General features: G+C 36.4%; 1 protein-coding gene across 1 annotated transcript in view; it reads right to left on the bottom strand.

The window, feature by feature from the left end:
• SLCO4C1 (solute carrier organic anion transporter family member 4C1) overlaps positions 1–22,324 on the bottom strand; it is a 31,686-nt gene that overhangs the window by 8,877 nt on the left and 485 nt on the right. The window contains exons 2-8 of the mRNA XM_062600022.1: positions 16,762–17,025; positions 10,114–10,308; positions 7,759–7,855; positions 6,817–6,938; positions 5,804–5,919; positions 5,378–5,522; positions 3,272–3,467 (exon numbers count right to left, since the gene is read on the bottom strand). Coding sequence (XP_062456006.1) covers positions 3,272–3,467; positions 5,378–5,522; positions 5,804–5,919; positions 6,817–6,938; positions 7,759–7,855; positions 10,114–10,308; positions 16,762–17,025 — 1,135 coding nt within the window. The remainder of the gene's footprint in view (positions 1–3,271; positions 3,468–5,377; positions 5,523–5,803; positions 5,920–6,816; positions 6,939–7,758; positions 7,856–10,113; positions 10,309–16,761; positions 17,026–22,324) is intronic.

Raw genomic sequence — 22,324 nt, 5'->3', positions numbered from 1 at the left:
GAACGATACTTTGCTTTTAACATTTAATCTCAGAAGTGATTCTAACTTTGGTACAAGAATCAGACTGATACAACCTATTCCCCCCCACCACCATTTTTCATCTTTTAGAAACAGAACCTTTGCCATGAAGGCTTTCTTTAGTCTCCAAAAAAGTGAGCATGCATTGATTTGCAAGTCAAATATCAAAGCATTCTTGAAATTTATTTTCAGAACCTAGCATTTCATTTGTTCAATAATGTAAGCAGGAGTCAGTCACTTGGCTATTCTCCCACAAGCTTACAGACTTTATATTTTAGTCACCTATTCCTTCACACAAAGCAACTTCAAAAGTAGCATTATATTAGATCTCCTTTTGATGCATGTCATGTGTCAGGCCAACTACCAGTCAACAAGTAACAGCGAACTAGATAAAACTGAACAATTCTTGATAACAGATACAGAGTGCAGAAAGTTATTTTCAGGACTGTTTAATTCCACATTGCTAGGGATAAGAGGTCATTAGCAACACTGGAACAGTTACAACTACATAACTGAAGTTATGCAAAGCTCTTAGCTTAAGAAGTTCACATAAGGTAGGATAAAGAGCAATTCAGCTGTACCTTTTGCATCTTCAATTGCTCATTTTTACAGCACACGGTACAGAACTAAGGCTAGTTTCATACTACAGTTCCTATACAACCTCTCTAGTATCATTATAGACGTATTTTCTTGCTCAATAAGTATATACACTTAAAACATGCATCCTGATTTTTACAGCTGTAAGGAAAGTGTCCCATATAGGCTTACAGCTGGCATTTTTCATATGTTAAAGTAGTGCCATATTTTAAGCATCAAATGTCAACATTGGACTTTGAATATACTGTAAATTGATACAGCAAGTTGTGTTGAATTAGAATGAGTCTTGGATTAGGCTTTAAGGATTTCCCCCTCAATCACTAGTACATGAAAATTGCTTTATTCATTTTGCATGCCTTCTAGAAGACAAAAGGAGGACTAAGATTAAGGCATTAAATTTTTACTTTAGCTCTGAGGTTTTACCTGACCTTTTCGGGGTCACTGAAACTATCCTTTTATCACCCTAAAGTTTAGGCAAACAAGGCAACACACACGATAGAAGTATCTGAGATATGCATAGCAAACCTTACTAGGCAGTAGATTGCACAGCTTGGATACAAGGCATGATCGGCACAAGGCACATTATTCAGATATGTCCTGCGTGAAGTCTGAGTTCAAAGTATTTTCTTAAAACACAGCTGCAACTCTTGCAAAGAGTTGGAAATTTGACATCTAACTATTGCCTTCAAGCCATCTAAATTTGTCCTATCAACTTAAGGTTTGTTTTAATGTTTTTGCATTTACCTAATGAGACCTGAAACACACATAATTGTCTTCCATGTTACCCTGCATTTGGTGAGAAAACTCGGCAGTATTTGTTGCTCACATTTATGTCAAAGATTCTCTTAAAGGATCTAGTAAAGTTAGTAACCTTCATATCCTATGATATTGGCGCACTTAGTTGCCTTCATGAGTAAGATTTGATTTCTATACTTCTTTCCCCTTCTCGATTGTTAGATGTTCTCATTAAATCAGTAAATAAAAAGCATGATAAATATCAACAGCTATGGCTATGGTTTCCTCACTTGAATAAGTGTTTCTCTTCTCCCCTAGAAGTATTCCCACCTTGCATTTGCTTCAGAAGCTACAAAACTGTTCCTCATACCTCTGCCCCCAATCTTCTGCATTTTCAAGGTATACTTTATGCTATTTCATCTGTTGTATATACAAAGTACAAATACCCTCCCCATCCCCATTAGTTACATATGCCTTCCTACACTGGAGCATAACTTACAGGTTTTGCTTTGGATAAGTATTACTGTGACCTAATGAAATATTGAAAAGTTATTTGCCCAGTTGCACAGCATATTGCTCATACTCAAGATGATTTTTGTTTTTTTAAGTAAGTGTCAGCTAGCAGTTCCCAGGTGCCAGTCCACTGAAGTTTTTTACAACATCTGGTTCTTTGGTAGACCCTCAAACAGCTGGAGTTGCCGCTATCTCTCTCAATTCATGACATAGTTACCGACCACTTGGAGAGGTTTCAAGTCTGGCAGAGCTAGCTTCCCTTCTTCCTCCTTTTAAATATCACAGGTATATATCCTTTAAAATTGTTTAAGAAATTAGATATCATAATCTTATATTTTATTCCTTAATAAGACATGATCATGCATTTCATACAACATAATGCCTATGTTGGTGACTTGATCACATACATTTCATATTAAATTTTAAAATTGGTCCTAGGATACCCTTCTCTAAGAAAATGATTCTTGCAGAAGCTTATTTTTGAATCCTGCTTTATGTCACTTTTCGAAAGTTTTTCCCCTTTATACTGATTTTCAGATTAAGTTTTGTTCACAACAGGAAGAACATTAATCCTAGAATTCTGTTATTACAGTTAATACAAAGATCTACAAATGATTCATATATTACATTCTCATTACATACAAATGAGAACTGTTCTTTAGGAGACTGAAGAATACATCTTGTTTATATTCCTTCCTATACATGCCAGCCAAAAATATTTTGAAATCATGTTTTTGCTAAGCTAGGTTTACTCCATACATTTAATTCTTCAGTTTAGGTCACTGTGAGATACTTTCTCTGCATTAAACTTCTGCATCTCACTTTCAGATATTGAATATTTTACCAAGACAAAAGGAAGTCTCCTTCTGTAAGATGCTAGATGCACTAGAATCTGATATTACAACAATACACCTTGTCTTTTCCAGGGACAAGTCTGCAATTACTTTGGAGGCACTTTTAAGTTGCCATGTATGTCAGTATTCTCTCATGAAGTCATTGTGGATGTCGGATCCCTCCCCAGGGACTGGGGATCCCCAGTCCCCAGGGACTGCCCAGTTTGTCTGCCACTGGCTAATTTAACAATACAGAAGAGATGCACCACTCTTACATACAAGTTAGCCCTAGTCAACACCACAGCTATCACACCTAGAAGAGTTACAGTAGTTTGCTGCTGTTGAGCAGTATCAGTCTGCTCAATGTTTTATAGGCTATGTATGATTACATTTTCATATTAGTTTGTTATACAAAGAGTCAAAGAACAAGGAGCTCCACAAAACAGTTGAGTTTTCATACATCAAGGTAAGTGATATGAGTTTTTTTTTTTTTTTTTAGAGTTTGTATTTTGTGAAGTAGTTTATGTATTTTAAACATTAACACCAAGCCCAAGAGTGCATTAAAGTATATTTACCCATTATATGTTTCAGAGACACCTGCGAATGGTTCATTCCCACATTTAGCAAATAAAAACACTGTGTTTAATAGTAGTGCCACTGAACAAGTGCCTATCATGAACTTGATTATGCTTTTGCAATCCATTTTGCACTTGGAAACCAAGAAGCCACTTATGATTTGGCCTAGTGCTGCTGCTGGAATTAATACAAGTCCTAGAGGAAAACAAGACACCAGCAATTACACAAAAAGGCAAGACAATTAGTGAAGCAATTTAGAGTGCAATTTCATGTTCAGAAAATCATAGCAGTTACCTGTATCTTAAGATGCAGTATATGTGATGTCATTTTAAAACCATCCTATCCAAATCTATGAGCATTTTAATTTAATTTCATTGAAAGTGATTTCTTCTACCCTTACACTATCTTTAGCCTCTTCAGAAATACTTAAGTGTGACTTAATTGTTAAAAACCAAATGTTCAATGCAGTAAATCAAAATTGCTTAGAAGTATACAGCTATAGTGGCCAAGAACCTCTGAACACCAGCAGGCTGTTTTATGAAGCTTCAAAACATTATTTCAGTGCTTCACAGTATTTTTACGTGCCTATCTGGTGTTCATTATTATACGCTTATACTGCAAGCTTCCTGTAGGGTAACATAATCCCTGTCATACAATATATAGCACAAGACACAATTAAGCATCTACAGAAAAATAGTTTAAGTTGCTGAGTTAGATGGGACAGTTTTACTGTCATTGATATTGTCCATAACAGTGCAAAGAGGATAAGTCATTAAGATACTAGGTGGGTAACTGAGTATTTTTCTACGGCTAACACACAGTACAACCCAGAAGTGATCAGTGTAGCTTGCACTGACCTGAGAACTCATTTTAGAGACAGTTCAGGTACAGTGGCTGAACTGGTATAGTGACAGGCCACAGACACCTGTGGTCAAAGATCACTTAAATAAAGGCCACTGAAAATACTCAGACTAGCTAGTTCAATATTAGATCTGGTACAGCAAGCCAGCTTTCAACATTAGAGGCATTTCCTTAAATTTGTACATTGGAATTGGAAGCATTGGTAGTGTTAATGAAATTAAAAAGAAACTAAAACAAATGCATAGGGTGGGGCAGAAAGTTTTCTACTTCATTGCAGATTACTGTTTAAAACTTGACCATGTATTCCAATGTATTTCTGTATAAAGTTTGCAGGCTTTTTTTTTGAAACAACATTCATCTGAGTAGCAGTAATACTAATATTCTAGTATTACCAGGGGAATAGGTTATTCAAAAAGTCTCAAGCACAACATTTCTGCTGGAGTAAGAGCACTTCAATTAGCATATGCTTGCACAGCAGCACCACAAAGCTGAGAAGTTAGCAAGACAGGTTTCAGAAGTACTAAGTCTGCCATCTTGCAAGCATCTGTTGACATATCTACTTCTGTGTGGTTGCTGTTCTTCAAAAGCATTTGTATCAGAATTAATCATGTGTTCCAACTTAGTGCAGCTTCTCCATCATATTTTCCTATTTGTTTTTCCAATACTCAGCTTTTCACAACCTTTCCTTTTTCCACCTATTATCTGGTATGCACACACAATAAATGACAGCAAGCCACCTGCAGAAGCAGTTACACAACCATTTCAGAATACACCCCAGTTAGACAGTTCTTTTATTAGATGTTAACCTATTGTAGCATTACAGTGCAATGGAAGGGAAAGAACAGCTCAACCTCTTATTTGCAGCAAGCAGTACTTCATCTTGTTTCCTTTAGCAGAGACTAAGGCTTAGCACTCCTTCAGCTGAATTTAATTATGAAAAAACAAATTCTAGTCACCAAAAATAAGGGTAGAAACTATATTCAGAAGCACAAGTCTCACTCTCTGAAGGTTAATACCAAGCCTACTGAACCTGCAGACAACTGGTAGATTTGTACCCTTGATGCACAAGGGTTCTTAGGACAGATAAGTACGGCTTAAAAAAAAAATGCATTTCTGTAGTGTTCATATAAATACCTCCACAAAAGAGCCTCAGACAAGTACAAGATAGCCAATATTCACTCTGCTACACTAATAAGGTGGTCAGCATAAAACATTTAAGATTTAAAAATTAAAAATCATATTACCTCCTAGAGTTGCTGAAAAACTTGATGTCTGTCCAAACTGATTTTCTATGAACTTTGGTAGAAATGTGGCAAAGCCTGTGGCAACTAAAGCTTCTGAAGAACTTGCTATTATCAGACTCATGAGCACAGGATTTTTCAGCAGTATCTATGTGGAAAAATTAGCATAACACTCAGGAAACAGTAACATTTATATGGTTTCACAATGAGATTTGAAAGCAGACCCTTTTATGTTGACAGTCATTAATATGCTTTCCTTGCTTTAACAGTCTTAAGCAGTGAGTAGTGTGCATTAAAGACTTTCAGCAGCACTGCAATCTTTGTCATAGTGCAATAAAAAGAACAACTACTAAAAACCTCATGTAAAACTTCAAAATATCAGAGTCTCAAAATAAAATGTTATGCATAGGAAATTCCAGATTTTCTTACCATGAGTGCCATAGGAAAGTCTTTAAAACTTTTTCCAATGTTCTTGATTTCAACAAGTGCCTCACTTCCATCATTATGAGTCTCAGATATTTTTTCAGCTTGTATTTTTGCTGTGCCTACAGAAGGAAATATTTTTGGACAATGAATACATTGAACCATGTTCTTAAACTTCTTAAATATTTGAAAAATATCACAGTAAAGTTTTCCTTTCCTTAAGAACCCAGGCTCAAACACTGTAAATCTTGATTTTACTGATACAGATCAATATAAAGATTAATAATTTACTCCTATGGAAAAAAAGTTTGGCTGAAAGCATCATGCTTCGCTTTGAAAGCTTTGTCTGTGAGAAGATGTTATCAAAAATATCTTAAGAATTTCAGACTACTCTGAAGCCTACTCAATACTTTTTTTAGCCCTCCCATTCTCTCCAGTTCCTTGTTTCACTGTTCCCTGTCCTCCACCATTTCTCTTTCCAGAGATGCAGGATAGGTTCATTAAAATGCTCTTTTGAGGATATTCTTAGATAGTAGCTACCTGAACAAAGAGGCAGAAAGTAAATTAAAAGTATTCTTTCAAAGACTGCTCTGGGATACTTTGATTCATACTTTAGTGTTCCACCCAAAAAGGCAATAGAGTCAAAGACAACAATGCAAGAGTTAATTCAATGGAAATTCCTAGATTGTTATAATTCTTGATAGCTAACTTAGCAGCTTTAAATACAGCCCTAGAAGCTTAGCTGCAAGCATTTTCCAAAAAATGTTGACCACCACTTTCCATGCTCTACCCCTTTCCAGTCCTACCTAACACCTTTCTTTCAAGGCTCTCCCTCTGCTTTATTTACTTATTGTTCCAAAGGCAGCATTTTGGAAACAAGGTACTTAATATCAGGCTTTATCATGTTGCTATGTCTTCAGCTAAGCAGAAGCAGAGAGGAATCATTCTCAGTCCAGCACTGTATAACCCATACAAACAGATCTCCCTTCCAAAGTAATCTATTACTGTTAAATATTTACCTGGCAGGTGCTTTGGAAAGCATGAAAAAGGTATTATCAGAAGCCAAATTGCAAAAAAACATGCAAGAAATGCTATCCACCATGCCCCAAGCCAACGTGGGTCATCTTGATCCAGCTTTGTTCTGAAAAGATAATTTGGAAGATTAGGTTTAAGTTATGAACTCAAAAGTAGCAATTTGAGACATCAGTAAGCTTTGTTACTCTAGTAGTAGCCAAAAGCCTTTGGAGAGTGTTATTTTCTTCTCCTTTTCTGCATGTATTCTATTTTCTCTGCTTGAATAGTGTTCTTACCAGATCTATTATAGTAATATCACACTCTACCAAATACAGTTTTCACTTATTAATCAAATTCAATCTGATTTGAAGCCTACTCTGATCTTTATTTCAGGATACTGTAGCATTATAACACAAAGCTGTTTTTAAGAAGTCTTCATAATCAATTGGTTACATGAAAGCCAATAGTACCTCAGAAGAATGCTATTGCATTTACTATTGCATATTACTTTTTGAAGAGTGAACTGCCACTCAGCTGACAGATTTTCTAGCAAACTCTCCCCCAGCAGGAAAGAAGCCATATCTCACTGCTTAAATCCCACCTCAGGAAAACTTTTTACATGATATCAATAGACAGAGTAACAGGTAAGGAATGCCTAATCCAAAGTCATTTTTGCTCATCACCTTTAAAATAATATCTTCGAAAACTAGAACTATTTGCACAAAACTTTCAAGGGAGTGACTATTCATTATAAGAAGCATCTTACTTGCTAGAAGCCCTAGTAACACAACTTGGTGACAGGTTAAACAATTTCACACACAAAAAAAACACACCACTATTTTTCAAGTAAATGCTAGACCCCATCCCTCCCATTGAGAGAAGTTTAAAGTTTTAACAAGGATTATTAGAAAAAAGAAAACAAAGTAAAAGACTAAATGTTGTCTTGCCTTTCTGGAATCTGGATATCAATATAAATATTAAGTAGCTGCCCTCCTAAGACATAGCCAATAGCAGGGCCCAGCAGTGACATGGCATAGCCAATTCCTAGAAGGGAAAAATAGATACATCAAGCTTCACCACACACTTCCAAAGCTTTATTTTAAAGAATTGCAAATAAACTTAAGACCAAATGGTTTCTGTAATTCAGCCTGTTCCTTCAATGTCATTATTTAGCCTACAGTGTGCAGAAAACAAATCTGTACTTGTGCCAATATACTTGAAAGTTTGCAGCTAATTGAACCTCTGAGGAAAGGCAGGTTTCAACACAGTAAGACGCCTCTGACAGCATCTTTATGCATTATTTGTCTTTAGCATGCGTCTTGTGCTTACAAGCTACCTTGTGAAAAGTTTCTGAAGTGAAGAGCATCAGTTGTTAACAGTACATGAAAGCAGTCAAACAAATATTTAGATTTTAGTTTGAGTTTTAAGTTGATTTTTAGATTAGTCACAATCAGAATGCAGGATGTGGTTAAAGTTGTTGACAGGCATAATACCTGCCACTTGAAGTTTTGTGGAAAATTGAATGACATGCACACCCACCAGACCTCTTAACAGCTCTTGAAAATTTTAAGAAAAAGTGGAAGATGTAGCCAAGTCCTACAGAAAAGCCCTTTTTACACCATTCACTATTTTTGCCTTATTACAAGATTTTCTCGAATCCCCAATAGCTGTTCAGGCCTATCAGCCAGATGTTTGTGGTATATTAGCATTATAAGCAAGAGCAGTGCCTCTGTGGATAAAGGCTGGCAACTAATAGTAACCAGAGCTGTCTAAGTAACTAATGAGTCAGGCAACCTTACTGCCGATATTCCTGAGTTGAAGAATCCAATTTCTGATTTATTTTCAAGATGCCTGCTTCCTAAATATTCAACATTTCTGTCATTTCATTATTTCAGCATTATTTAAATGGCAAAAACAGAACAGGAAGGAATACCTAAGTACCAGCAAATGAAAATAAATATTGAGTTGACAATAGCCCAGACTCTCCTCTATTTTGGAAACAGACATATTCGTAGGACCACTCAGTTAAATTCACATTCATCTTACAGAACTTCAAACTTAGCTTAGAAGGTTCTTTTGCCCTCTTACAGACCACTCAGTTTAAATCACCATTTGGAACTGCTTAACTATCCACTGGCTTTAGAGTTAGATGTCTCAGTCCAGCAAGATGATGGTCCTTCTCAGAAGAGAAAGCCTACCAACTTGTAAGTTGAAAGTATATATTCTAAATTATTTGCAGAAACCTCCATTTCTTTTGCTCTCTGGCACAGACCTTCTTGCATCAGGTAAGAAGGCAATGTAACATTTTAATTCCTCAGTACATTACATGAAAACTAGAAAAAAGTTATAGGCTTAATGTAGGTACATAACCTCTCATTGTAATTCCCTATTTTTGTTTCGTTAGGCAGAAGTAATACACCGTTCTGCTAAATTTGGCAGTAGCCTGAACACTGCACTAGCATCAGTTCTCTGTATTGGTCAGTTATGTTTTAAGTCAACACTATTTTCCTGAGTTTGCATACTGTTCCTTGATCCCCTTAATCATGCAGGCAGCCCTAGTTCTCCTCTATTTATTTCACTAGCCTCAGAAGAAGTTGAAGTAACTTCTCTCCAGATAGAGAAACAGCAAAAATAAAAGCAGTCTGTTATTTAAGTTGTAGCATAAGCAGCTGGCTTATCTGTGGGTATCAAATAAAGTGGCTTGCCTGGAACTATTAAGCAAGAATTGTATGCAAGCAGGGACAGAACTGAAACCTTAATTAAAATATTGGCTTAATCTGCAAAAGAATCCAGGAACCTATGATGCTTTAGTTGCCTACTACAGGTTATCAATATAATTAATATACTTTTTATCAGCACATGCCTACAATGGGGAAGTGCTGAGTAACTTCATAACCTCAGAAAACAGACTATATTAATTCTTAATCGTGGTCTGTAATCTCTTCAGACAGTATTCTCTGGGCTATGTGTGCTTTTGCTGCCTAATTTAATATTCTATAATTATCTAGCATCCCACAATAAAATAAACCCATTCTCCACATTCCTAGACATTCTCTTACCTTCAGTTAAGGAAAGGTCAGGTGTACAGCCTGTCCTTTGTGCTCAGTCACATAGCTATTAAGACTAGGCACTTAGAGTGGACTGTCAAGTTCTGTGCAAGTTTGGTATTACTGAATTACTTTACAAACAAGCAAGCAATGAAGAAATATTAATTTTGAGGTCCCTCCATAAAAACATTTAAAGATGTTGTAGCTCATGATCGATACAGGCAACGCATTATAACTAGTTCAAAAAGAAGTTACCTATATAAAGGGAAGATTTGTGTTTTGGGACGCTGTCATCAATAAAAGCTGTCCCCAAAGTATATAGTGGAGTTCCTCCAACTCCCAGCAACAGTTGGGCCAGGATAAAGACATACAGGTAGTTAGAAAGTGAAGACTTCGTGCTGGCACTGCAAGTGAAGTTAGCAGAGTTTGCTCCTGGAATTTGACAGGTATCTGAAAGACAGAAACAACAAGACTTTAAAACAGGAGCCTAACCACCAGCACTGTGCACATAGTTTAGCTTTCAGCACATGTTTTTCTTAGTTGGAATGTGATGAGTTGGGTAATTGAGTTTTAATCTTCAGCCCTATTATTGATCTTCTACACGATACGGCCCTGATCTTCTATGACATAATATACTCTTATGGAAATATTATCATGGCTTGGTTTTTGTTTCTCTAAGCACAGAAAGATGGATGAAATAGCCATATTAAAATCCTTTGGATTGCTGAAAGCATTATTGACCAAATGTATGCAAAAACTGTCAAATGGTTACACAACAGTTATTTAATGAATACATCTAGGTAACAGATGTTTTACCTTGTTCTTGTACCTTATGACTGAGGAACACTGAATCTCTACTCTTAAAGGACTACAGTGCCTAACTAATGTAGTCATAGCCTGAAGAACAGGAGGGAAGACTGCTGAAGAAAGTACAGCTTTCAGAGTCCCAGGCAAAAATAATTCCTTCTCTTCTATCCTATTTTGAGAAAAGTATTTCCCTACTAAAAACAACAAAAACAAAGTAGCTCTCACAGAGCATGCTGTCATATCTCCAGAATGAGAAGCTAATGTAAAGTCTCTGCATTTGTCTATAAATAAAAGCAGGAAGCAGAGGTGGAATATGTTAAAGTTGTGCCTACTCCTGTAATGTTTGGCACTATCAGGAGGGAAGGGAAAGGAGGAAGTGAAGACAGAATCTGCTTTCCCTTCTTCTTCTGGCTATCACTGAACTTTTAGTGCAGTCGCAAGAGACATGACCAAAAGGAAAAAAGAAGCATAGTTCTTCCCAAACTTCTCCACAGGAGACTGTATAACACTGAGAAAGAAAATCCATCAGTTTGGTGGGAACAAGCCATATTGAGCAATTATGTGAAAACCACCTTAAGTATCAGATACAGTAGATCCACTTTGCCACAAAATTACTGCATTTTTTTTTTCAGTTCCTTTTGCTTAAGTAAAAGGTGTTCTCAAATGTAAACAAAGGGCAAGCTTGCCAATGCTTTGGGCTCACAGGACACAAGGAAGACCTTGGCACACAGCAGCTATTTCATACACTGAAGTTACCAGAAACAGATCCATAGATTATTATGCTCTTCTCTGAAAATGACAGCATAGCACCACAGCAGAAATGTCATGTTGTACAGAATAGGTGATTCAGTGCTATTGTACAGAAACTGGCAACAGGGACAGATGGGAATACCTCACTTTGAGAGGACTCATTTTCTTTCCTTCCCACTTAGCAACAATTTGCATTTCAATTCTACACTGTGAAGACAGTGGGGATTTTTTTTTATGAATTACTACTCTAAAATTAAAGTATATTTTCCATTTAATATTAAAAGCATTTTTTTAGCAATATTCTTCTCTACTGCAAGAAATGATTTTAAGTCTTTCATCTGTTTAACTTCATATTATTTGTATGCACAACATCCAAATTTGACTGTAGAAAGACACCATGCCATACAACACATTCATTCAATAGCACTGATTGTATAGAATATACCTGCAGTTAAATGTTAATATCCTACAGTTATTAGGCAAATTTAATCCGCATTCAGCTGATTATTTTAGAGTAGTACACAAATAATAGTATCTTCCCAATAAAATACCCATGTCAGTAATACACTGAACAAGAAAATACTCTGAATGATGTTTAAAAAGCTTAGTTTGAGATCTACATATTGTAATGGTGATCAACCTCTAGAGTTAACAGAACCTCCACCTGCAATGTTTCTGTTCATGTCAAAATAATGATTTTTCAAAACCTGTGTCATTACATTACTGATTATAGTTTCTCTCCATCAGTTTTCCAGCTCTTCAGTTTAGATGCCCTAGCATAATTACCCTGACATTGAGATAATTATCTCAATAAGTTATCACACTAGTCTGTTTTCAGAACCACATGATCAGGTCTCCAACTACAAAAAGAGAACCACCAACACGCACTTCAAGTTTAATACAATTATAACCCTATTATTTGCATCACCTAACAGACTCCTTAAAGAAAATTCAATATACATGCATCTGCAGAGTGGTATCATATACCATATAGTCCATTTCAAGAAATATTTTAGAAGTAAAGAGAATAAGGTAATAGTGAAACTGAGTTTAAGCCAGCATCAACCAAAACTGCCATCAAATGATAGTTTACTCTCTCAAACTCAGCTATCAGTATCACCCCCTCTTCTGTCAGCTCAAAGTTTTGAACAGTTAGATTGGGAAAGTGACCCAGGTTAAATTTAACGTGGATTAGTTCCACAAGCCTGTTTGCTGTAGTCATAAGAACTGTGGAGAGAGGGTACTGGCTTTCACATGACCAGAAGAGCCTAAATTCAGATAAACCAAGCTATGGAAAAAGTTTTTAGCTGACTTACCATCTTTTTACTGCCTTTTCTCCATAAACATGTTTTCCTTTCTCAAAGTTAAGACATATTTTGAAGAGCAGAAAAACTACTCGTATTGCAATACCACCCAACGAAATAAATCATTACAAGCCTTCTTTCATGTTTTGACATACCCACCTGAATGCAAGTTATGTAAAGGCTAAAATGTTTCCAAAGATCTAATGCAACATCCAAGCCAAGCTGTAGCCAACTGAGATGCTTTAGCAGTAACATTAGTTAGAAGTAAGGTAGATTAAGAGTAGTTTTAACTGCACTAAACCTACAATCAGTGGAATTTGGGGGACGAGAAGGGTTGTGAGAAACAAGAACAGCTGGTTTTATTCCCTTTTAGACATCAAGATCTATCTGCCCTTTAAGTCTTGAATGGGAAAGTCTCTTTGAAAGACTTCAATGAGCACACTGAATAAAGACCAAAAATTCTTAAGGCAGATGTTCCATAGTAGTGGAACATCTGAATTGAGAAATACACCAAGCAGAATAGAGAACAGTAGCACTGTAAGTTATCTGACTAGTCAGATAGTCTCTTCAGGGAGCAAAACCAACAGTAAGCAGACACTACTGTGCAGGACAGGAAACAGTCAAATTTGAGGCTTATATCATGCCTTCCTACTCCCCCCATTTTAAGGGACGCTCACATATCACCATTAGTACCAAAATGCCAGTTAAAAAAAAAAAGACATCAACATAGTTGATTATAAGTTGATTATCCTCGCAACAAAGTTGTGCAAAGTAAAGATCTACATTTTACATTTGCTCAAATGGTCATCCTGTACAAATTAAAACATGTTTCAGTAAGATTTTTTATGGAAATATAAGAGTACATAACTCACTACTCCTATTGCAGTTTAGTCCTCTATATTACCCTCAAAAAAAAAAGTCAAATACAGAATGCTTTTATTACAGAACCCACTAGATGGAGCTCCTGTTTAGACTATAAATAACAGAGCCAGCTCATAGAATCAGTCAGGTTGGAAGGGACCTCTGGAGATCATCTAGTCCAACCTCCCTGCTCAGCAGGGTCACCTAGAGCATGGTAGACAGGGTTGCATCCAGGCAGGCCTTGAAGATCTCCAGAGAAGGAGACTCCACAACCTCTCTGGGCAACCTGGTCCAGTACGAGTCCGAACATCCCAAGTCATAATAACGAACAGCTGATTACATCTAAGTTACATTTGAGTCTGAAGTCTTTTACAGAGAGTTTAAACTCTAAAACATTAAGCACTTGCAGTGGCTACAGCTATTTACAAATGTAAACTGGTAGTCCATGAGCTAGCTACTCTGGTTAGGTACTCTGCCAGAAAGAGTAATTCGTTTCTAGAGAGTATTATTATAATCTGTCCCATGAAAAAATCGGTAGGGTATCATGCACACTAGGTTCAAAAACACATCTTAAGGCACAAGAGTAAGTTCTAGGATGACTAAGACCTACACTGGAGGCTAGATGTATTTTGCAATCCAAATTAGGATTCACATGGCAGCTATACTAAATATTGCTCAGAACTACATTTCAGAGTTGTGCTTCAAGTGAAGCTCTCACTGTATTAATTAGATATTTATTTACATAGTTAACAACTGAACAGAAATAACAAGTAACCAAATAGGAACCATTAAAAAAATAGACAAGGTGGTGGGCTTTGGTATAAAGCACCAAGCAGATCTCTATAAAAATAGGATTGCCAAATAAACTGCTATTCCAAATGAAAAGTTCACTCCAAATACATTTAAAAACTTGATAAACAACTACTCACCCAGATAAAAAAAAGCAGCAAGTTTTTTTTGGTGAAGTGCTATTAAACTCTACATCTAAATGCATAGGTAGGATGCCCCACCAACATCATAGCTATACCAGATAATCTACAGGATCATGTACTGTGATTGATTTGTCTGTTAACAGGTGCCATTGCACAGCGCACACAAACCTTTGAGTCTGCATTAGTCCACATATTCCCTGCACTATCAAGGGCGTGTTGTGGTCATTTTTCTTTGACAGTTTTCATTTTCAATCACCTTAAGTCCTTAAATCTGAATTATACCAGTCAGAACTACATCATCAGGAATTCAGTCAGTCTACAGTGCCAAGGAGAAGAAAGCATGAGTTCCATTTAAAGCTTTCCACAGGTGCTGTATTTCAGAAGTCTGCAGACCATAAGCCCTAATAAGGCATTAAATCCTACAGCATCTTTAACGGCAGAGACATCTCAAATACTGATAAAAGGAACAGATTGAGATCTTTCCCCAGCATCAGTTTTGCTTGGTATCACCTGCAATAGTTGCCTGTCTCCCTCCCAGCACCCTCACACTGTCAGCATCTTGTTTCTATGCAAAGAAAATTACAAACATTGATTAGATCTTTCTATAGATTCAGTTCAGCTTCCCTTCCACAGTAGTAACTTTACTCAAACACTATCTGGTCAGCTGAGACATTACGTTTAGAGTCAGATACAGTTTATGTACCTACTCTTTCACCAAAACCGTCTATTTCAAATTTCAAGTAAAAGCTCTACAGCTACCTTTCATGCATCTTTCTTAGATATTCAAAAGGGTAGTGGAATATGACATTATGCACTACATACCTAGCTGTGCCAGGGATACAATGCGTGTTTTTCTTGTTCATGTTAAAACAGCATAAATCTGACTATGGGTTGTTGTAGAATTGCATTATAATCCAATGAGAAAAACAACTTATTTTGCTACCATAACAAAGCTCGGTTAAACATGTTGATTATATATGTGGGACAACTAGTCAGACAACTAGCAAAAAACCTCACACAGAAAGAACATGACATGCCAACCAAAATCAGCTCTGTTGACTAAATGGCTTTGTGTAGACTTCTTTACTTACAGACCAACAACAGGTAAGAATCTTCACTGTGGTGAAGGCTGGAAGCATCATATTGAAACTGGTATTGCAGAATAATGGGACCATAACACAGTCAGGAGAGAGCAAGCTTCTGTTTCTCTGCTGTGACTTAATAGGTAAGCATCTGCTCACAGCATCCAAACACTGAAGATCTTTCCTGGCCTTATTCTGTTGAAAGTTCAATTAACTTCTGCCTCAGATCCTCATTTGCAGTTGGGGAGCAATAGCTTATTTAACTAATGGTCCATATCTGGACAGCACATGAAAGTGTATTATGTGATTAGTACTTGAAATAAAACTAACCTATTTGTAAGTCACCAACAACTGGAAGACTGAGAACCTTTCATCAGGTTGCTTAATAGGTACTGATTGTTTTAGTGATCACTCTAATACGCTTAGTCACTGAAGGCATAAACCTGCTTAAGCATTGCACTAGCAATTAACATGCTCTGGAAAGATTAAGCCATCCTACTTTTGAGGTACCTGGATGTGTACCTAGAGGTGTGCCACTAAACAGAGTGGAAAGCATTTGGCATCAAGCACATTCCATTTAGTAAAGCCTTGTTTAATGAGGAGATCAGCAAGATCTTTGGTTTCCCCTTTGAAATCCGTGGGTTTCTTTAAACTAATCAATATTTTGGAGGAACTTAATGAAGCTTGTTAGTGAATTATTCAATATGCCTTTAAAGTAGACAATAGTCCCAAACCTGAGAATTAGTGTGCAATAGTATTTCAACAAAAAGCCACAGTAATTCTAGCAACTTTCCTTGAACATTTATTCTACATCATTGACCTCACCTGCATTCTTATTCACACACACACAGAAAAAAGCCAGATCTTTTTTCAAAGTGAATTTTGACTGCATTTATCAATGCAAAAAGGAGCATTTCACTTAAATATTTCTCATGAACAAGAGCTGATATCAACACCGATCTTTTTCTTCCTCCAGAAAAGGAGTTCAGCATGTAGGGAGGACTCTTTTGATCTTAGAGATTTCACAGAATCATCTGATTTCAATGTTAGAGATACTACACCTTTTTACGACAGATAATAGTTAATTATGTTGTACCAAGTTAACAGAGTTGCCCCAACTAGTTAAAGAGTTGTTTTGTTTTGTTTTCAAAATAAGAATAACCTTACCTTCAAGTTTAGATCCATAGTGATATTTTCCACTACTGAAGTGTGGTAAGGAAAATATAAGTGAGCCCAATCCTAGCATAAATGCTGAGAAAGCAAGCCACCGTGGTTTGTGCCCTCTTTCTCCAAAGAAAGATATAAACAGTGACAATATACAAAAAGCAATGTCATAGCTTGCAGAGATCAAGCCAGTGAGGGAACTGTTCAGCTCGTAACGCTTCTCAATTGTAGAAATACTGATGTTAATCAGGCCATTTACCACAATACCTAAAACAGAAAAAAAGTCAAGTTAGGTACTTAATTTGTTAAAGATGCAAGAGTAAACTCATCATTGCATGATGGAAGAGTTAAAATGAATACACTTAATGCAATACATTTTAATGGATTTATCAGCTTTAAAATCCAGGCATATAGTGGATTGATACAGTTCCAACTTAAACCAGCCACACTGCACAGGATTTATCCAATTCTGTTCTCTCTTGCAGACACTAAACATTTAACAATCAAGTACTAAGCTAGCAAAATACCATGCTACAAGCACTTAACATATTAAGGCTCCAGATTCAGTTTGAAGCAAATTTCTCATAGTGCACTACAGTGTCATAAGACACTATGTAAGTTAACAGGAAATTAGTCAAGACTATTACTTCAGTAAACATGTGAACACAAGCTAAACTGAAGCAAGTTACTTAAGACATGGCTTTCTAATAGTTATTCTGTAGTCATTCTTCCCTCCCCCACTTAATACCCATCAAGAAGAGAGACAACACAAGAAGGCTTTTAAACAGGTATCCTTCCCTGTAATAGCAAAAAAGCACAAGCTATTTTAAAATACTTTTCAACTCTATCAGAGCAACTGAGGTGCTTTACTTTCACTGGCAGAAGTTTGTACAGAACTTCAGGATCCTCTGATGCAGATGCAGCAGACAGGACCTGGAAGAAAGGCCTGTACAAGCTACTCTACTTAGGTAGATTCAAAAATTAACATCAAAAAACAGAGCCCAAAGTAGGTATCAATTGTGTAGTCTCCAGTGTACACTTAAACACTCTGGCCATTTTCACAGAAGTGTTGGCTATTACCTTGCATCTCATCCTGCCTCATTTTCTTCTTCAATGTGTGACACCAAGTAGCTAACAATCCCAAACTAGGATTGTTATAAGCGTGATGAATAGCCACAATTCATAATACTCCTAAATAACTTAATTATAGTCTAATTAAACTGTTTCTGTAATAAAATACAAGCTACAGAGAAGAATTAGGAAATCCTGTGGTCACAGTTGTAAATAAGAATTCTGGAACCTCACAAATGCCTCAAAGAACATTTACGCTAGATTAGAATAGTTCCATGAAATTCTGAAAATTTATGTTTTTTCAACCCTCTTTTATCAATGGTAAAATAAATTTAGTAAGATTAAGAAAACTATTATCTATGCAACTCTAAATTCAGTAGCAAGACACCTAAGGAAGTTGCCTAGAATTTTGACATAAAGCTATGTATTCCACATAAGAGAAAGTGGTCCCTTTAAAAAGACTTTTTTTAATTGATGTTATCATATTACTATCACAGGAATATTTTAAGAAATGCTTATTCTTCCTTTATTTTCTTGTTTAGTAATTCACCTCCATCAGTTCAACTACTCGTGAAGTCTCGACGACCATAAACTTGCTTCCTTCAGGAGACATTTTATTTTCTCATCAGGTATAATTAAGACTGTCATATACTCATCCTGGAGGACAGACCTGTCAAGTAGGGACATACATATCTGTCTATGTATGGGGATATCAGTATACAAACCATACAAGGAAAATTACTGTCTCTCATGACACAGGCCTTTCAGTACATTTCCCAACACTAAAATTCAAATTCATTTTGAAGCAGAGAAATTCTATACCATCATGCCAAGACAGACAGCAGAAGGACAGATGACTAGAGATAGCAATAGATTACAGTTAGTTTACAATCAGAACTACAGTCTGCAGAAGTGAAACTACACAAGACAAGACCGAACTTCAACAAATCTGCTCAGAGTGCTCTACAAAATAATATTGTTCCAAATCTGTGAAGAAGCTATTTTCTTTTTACCAGAGAAATCCCCACCATGAGTAAACACTTCAACTTTCTAGAAGGAAGCAGCTTACAGTATGTTCACTTCCTAAGCCTCTACCACACCTTTTTTATTTAGGATAGCAGTTTCACCTGTTAGTCCCATATGAAAAATGTGGTGGTCAGACTAATAAAAGTATTCAGATGTTTCCATTGCCATCATTTAAAATAAAATAAAGTTGCCAAAGGTGCAAAGGAGCAGTCACCACAAAGAACAATACTGGCATGAAGGAATGAACAAACAAGTTTTTCCCATTTGCATAACGCTTCGAACATTTACTAAGGCCTTAGAACATTTATATGAAGTAGGTGAGCTACTCGGCGAGTACAGAATTATAAGACATCGTCTTTTGCCCATAGTTTTGTCATCATCTTTGATTTACATCCCAGAAGCCATAAAATACTGAAATTCAATTTGATTAGACAATTAGATTTCATTTGTAAAAAATTTACATGTGATGAGTGGCAGGACAATTTTTCAAGGATCACTATTTAGTAAACAATCACTAGAGTTTCTTCAGGAAAGATGGAACCTGGTTGATCTTAGCACTTTATGGAAAAAAAATATCCTACAAGAACATCAACATTTAATATTATTACAGAAATTATGTCCCAGCTATTCCCATCTAATACATTAACACCCTACAACATATGTTAGAAAGTCAAAAAAAATCCAGCTTTCTCTAATATATTAAAGAACATGAGTTTTTCCTCATCCATTTAATATAACAGCTGTGAGTTTTTAAAGCATGGTGGCTTTTGAACAGCGATTTGCAGACACCCAGCTGAAAAGGAGCCTCTCTGGTAACCAGCCTAATCTGGCTATAAAATATTAACATTATCCAGGATTTTCAGCCAGAATATTATCTTCAACACTCCTCAATTCATTTACAAATATATTGCCAAAACAACTTGATAACTTATCTCAAAACCAGGTTTTTTTGCTTTGTTTAATAAAGTGTTACTGACATAAGGAATAAACAGCCTTTCCTGTATTCAAAATATTGAGATAAATGTTACCTTGTTTCCTACTATAGCTAGAAGTCAAACACACCAAACTACTGTGTTACAAGATGCAATCATACATTTATGCAACTCAAGTGCCGTATAGAATCAGGTATTAGTCATGTAACCATGTTCTACACAAAGAAGTGTTTTCTATTCTAGAAATACAGGTTTCACCTGTACTTGAAACAGACAGAAATGAAGAGTTATGTTTCACTTCAGACCTTCTGAGTAGTTGAAATACAGGGAAATCAGCTGCCAATGACAGCAATAGCCTCTTTCATTGGGCAGTTAAACAGTAACCTAATGAATGCATTCCTTTAGACAGCTGTGTGTGCATTTATATAATTAAAATCCACACACATGCACTAGCCCACTGGAAATACCTACCTACTGTACTCACTCAGGATTTAAAGTGTCTAGCATGCATACACCAACATATAGATACTAATCCATATCAGTGAATACTTTATGGTTCTTCAGTGTCAGAAACCCTTTCACAGAGGTACAATAGCATTGTGGAAAATTGTGCAGACATTTTATTTTCTTCAGTGATGGCTTCTATGACTTGGAGGGTAATGAAATAGATAACTTCAAAATCATATTTTTTGCATATTGTTAGGTTACCTTGACTCTGAAACAGCAAGACCTAAGTATTTTTGCAAAGTTTCACATATGACACCAAATTTGTTGTGTGCAAGCCACTCTTGTTTCCCGTGTTTCAAGGGTCACAATTTGAGTCTTCAGTGCCAAATTTCCTTTATGATTAACCAAAAGAGATTCAGAGAACCCATTTAACACATCAAGAAGGCCACAAGGTCTGCAGCAGCCACAAGCCTTCAAAAGAGTCTCAGAAACTTCCTTACATTAAGGCTCTAAATCTGAATTATGTTAGATACACAAGCCTCCGGCATACATCTATGCTTTGGTAACAGAACCAAGACCTGGATGAGCTGCAGAAGGAACACCCATAGCACCCTATGAAGGCAAAGCCTCTTACGATACGAAACATTTTTATGATTGGGAACCTGCCCATAGTATCATTAAGAGATAAAATTTAAGTGATACTAAAATCATTACTCAACCAAGTAGACAATCAGCACAAACTGTATTTTAATAAATATTATATAGCAATGTTTGTTAGAGCTAGAAATACTCAAGAATCTTTGTTTAGTGCAACATAACCCAAGATTCTTCATTTTCAAACTCACGGCATTGTTTCCTATCCCTATTCCTTACCTAGGAAATATAAATGCATAATCCAAAGTCTTGCAGACCTCAGTGGCCATTGAGGTCAGTTATGTATTAAATTCTTCCACTTCTTTTTCCTGTGCTAAAGAAAATAAATTGGAGCTACTGTAAGATAACTGCAACAGCAGTCACCCCCTGTTCCTACCACCTGTAGTGTGGCCTTTCAAATATAGGCAAGGAACAACAGCTTCTACCCAAAAACTGTATAGATGCTTGGGTTATTTTTAAACGCCAAACCTGTGTACTAATAAAGGCTCAGATTCTAAATAGATTGAACTCAGAGTTTCAGCAAACACACATTAAAGATCCTGATTTTTTAAAAATATTTTCTAAACAACAGAAGCAGTAACCAGACACTTCCAGGTTTTTAAGAAGGCCATCCAACTCAGCTCCCCCAAGATCATCCCAATCACCTCAGTTTGGTGGCAGGCAGAAACTCAATCACCCATACCCTGTGACTTAGGCACAGGCTACTTTCTATTTTAGTATGGAATCCTTTTCTATATTTTCTCCCTCTTCACAGCATTGTTATTCCTACTGTATGTGGAACAAGAATGAGCTTCAAAGCCTCACCACTGTTCAGGAATTGCAGCTTTCTTTTCTAGCTTGTCCCATACAGTTGAAGAGCTCTGAACATAAATCAGCTAGCTCTGAAGGATGAAAATCTAAGTAAGCTTTAAAAACCTCAAGTTCATACACTTAATACACTAATGCAACCCTTTCCTCCTCCCATTATTTTTTTCTAAATCTATGGCCAGCCAAGGCCCTAATGAATCTAGCTACAGGAGACAAACATAGGAATATCTGAAGCTAAGCAGCAGAAACCAAGAGCAAACTAAGCTTACATTTTTCACCTCCAACTACTGTTTCAACTTACTTTGCAGTCTTAACTCAGCAGACAATTTTGTAGTTAGTTAAGTATTAAAAGGATGGTTGCACTCAGATCCACATACCAAAAGCACAAATTTTTAAAAGCAAACTTAATTACCTTCAGTCTCACCCAGCCTCACCAAGCTACCTTTTAACTTGGAAGGCAGAAAACATGGCACATGTTAGGCTCTCTACACTCGTGTCTATGAGTTTATATTACAAATGTTTTGTTCTCTGGCACATATGTTTCAACCTATGAAGCGTGTATGGAATATTAGCACACTGTGAGTGACGGGGAAGCAGCACAGACAAGGGTACGAAACACACAGCGCTGA

The sequence above is a fragment of the Rhea pennata genome, chromosome Z (assembly GCF_028389875.1).
Source record: "Rhea pennata isolate bPtePen1 chromosome Z, bPtePen1.pri, whole genome shotgun sequence".
Taxonomy (NCBI): Eukaryota; Metazoa; Chordata; class Aves; order Rheiformes; family Rheidae; genus Rhea; species Rhea pennata.
This window is presented reverse-complemented; position numbering and strand designations above follow the sequence as displayed.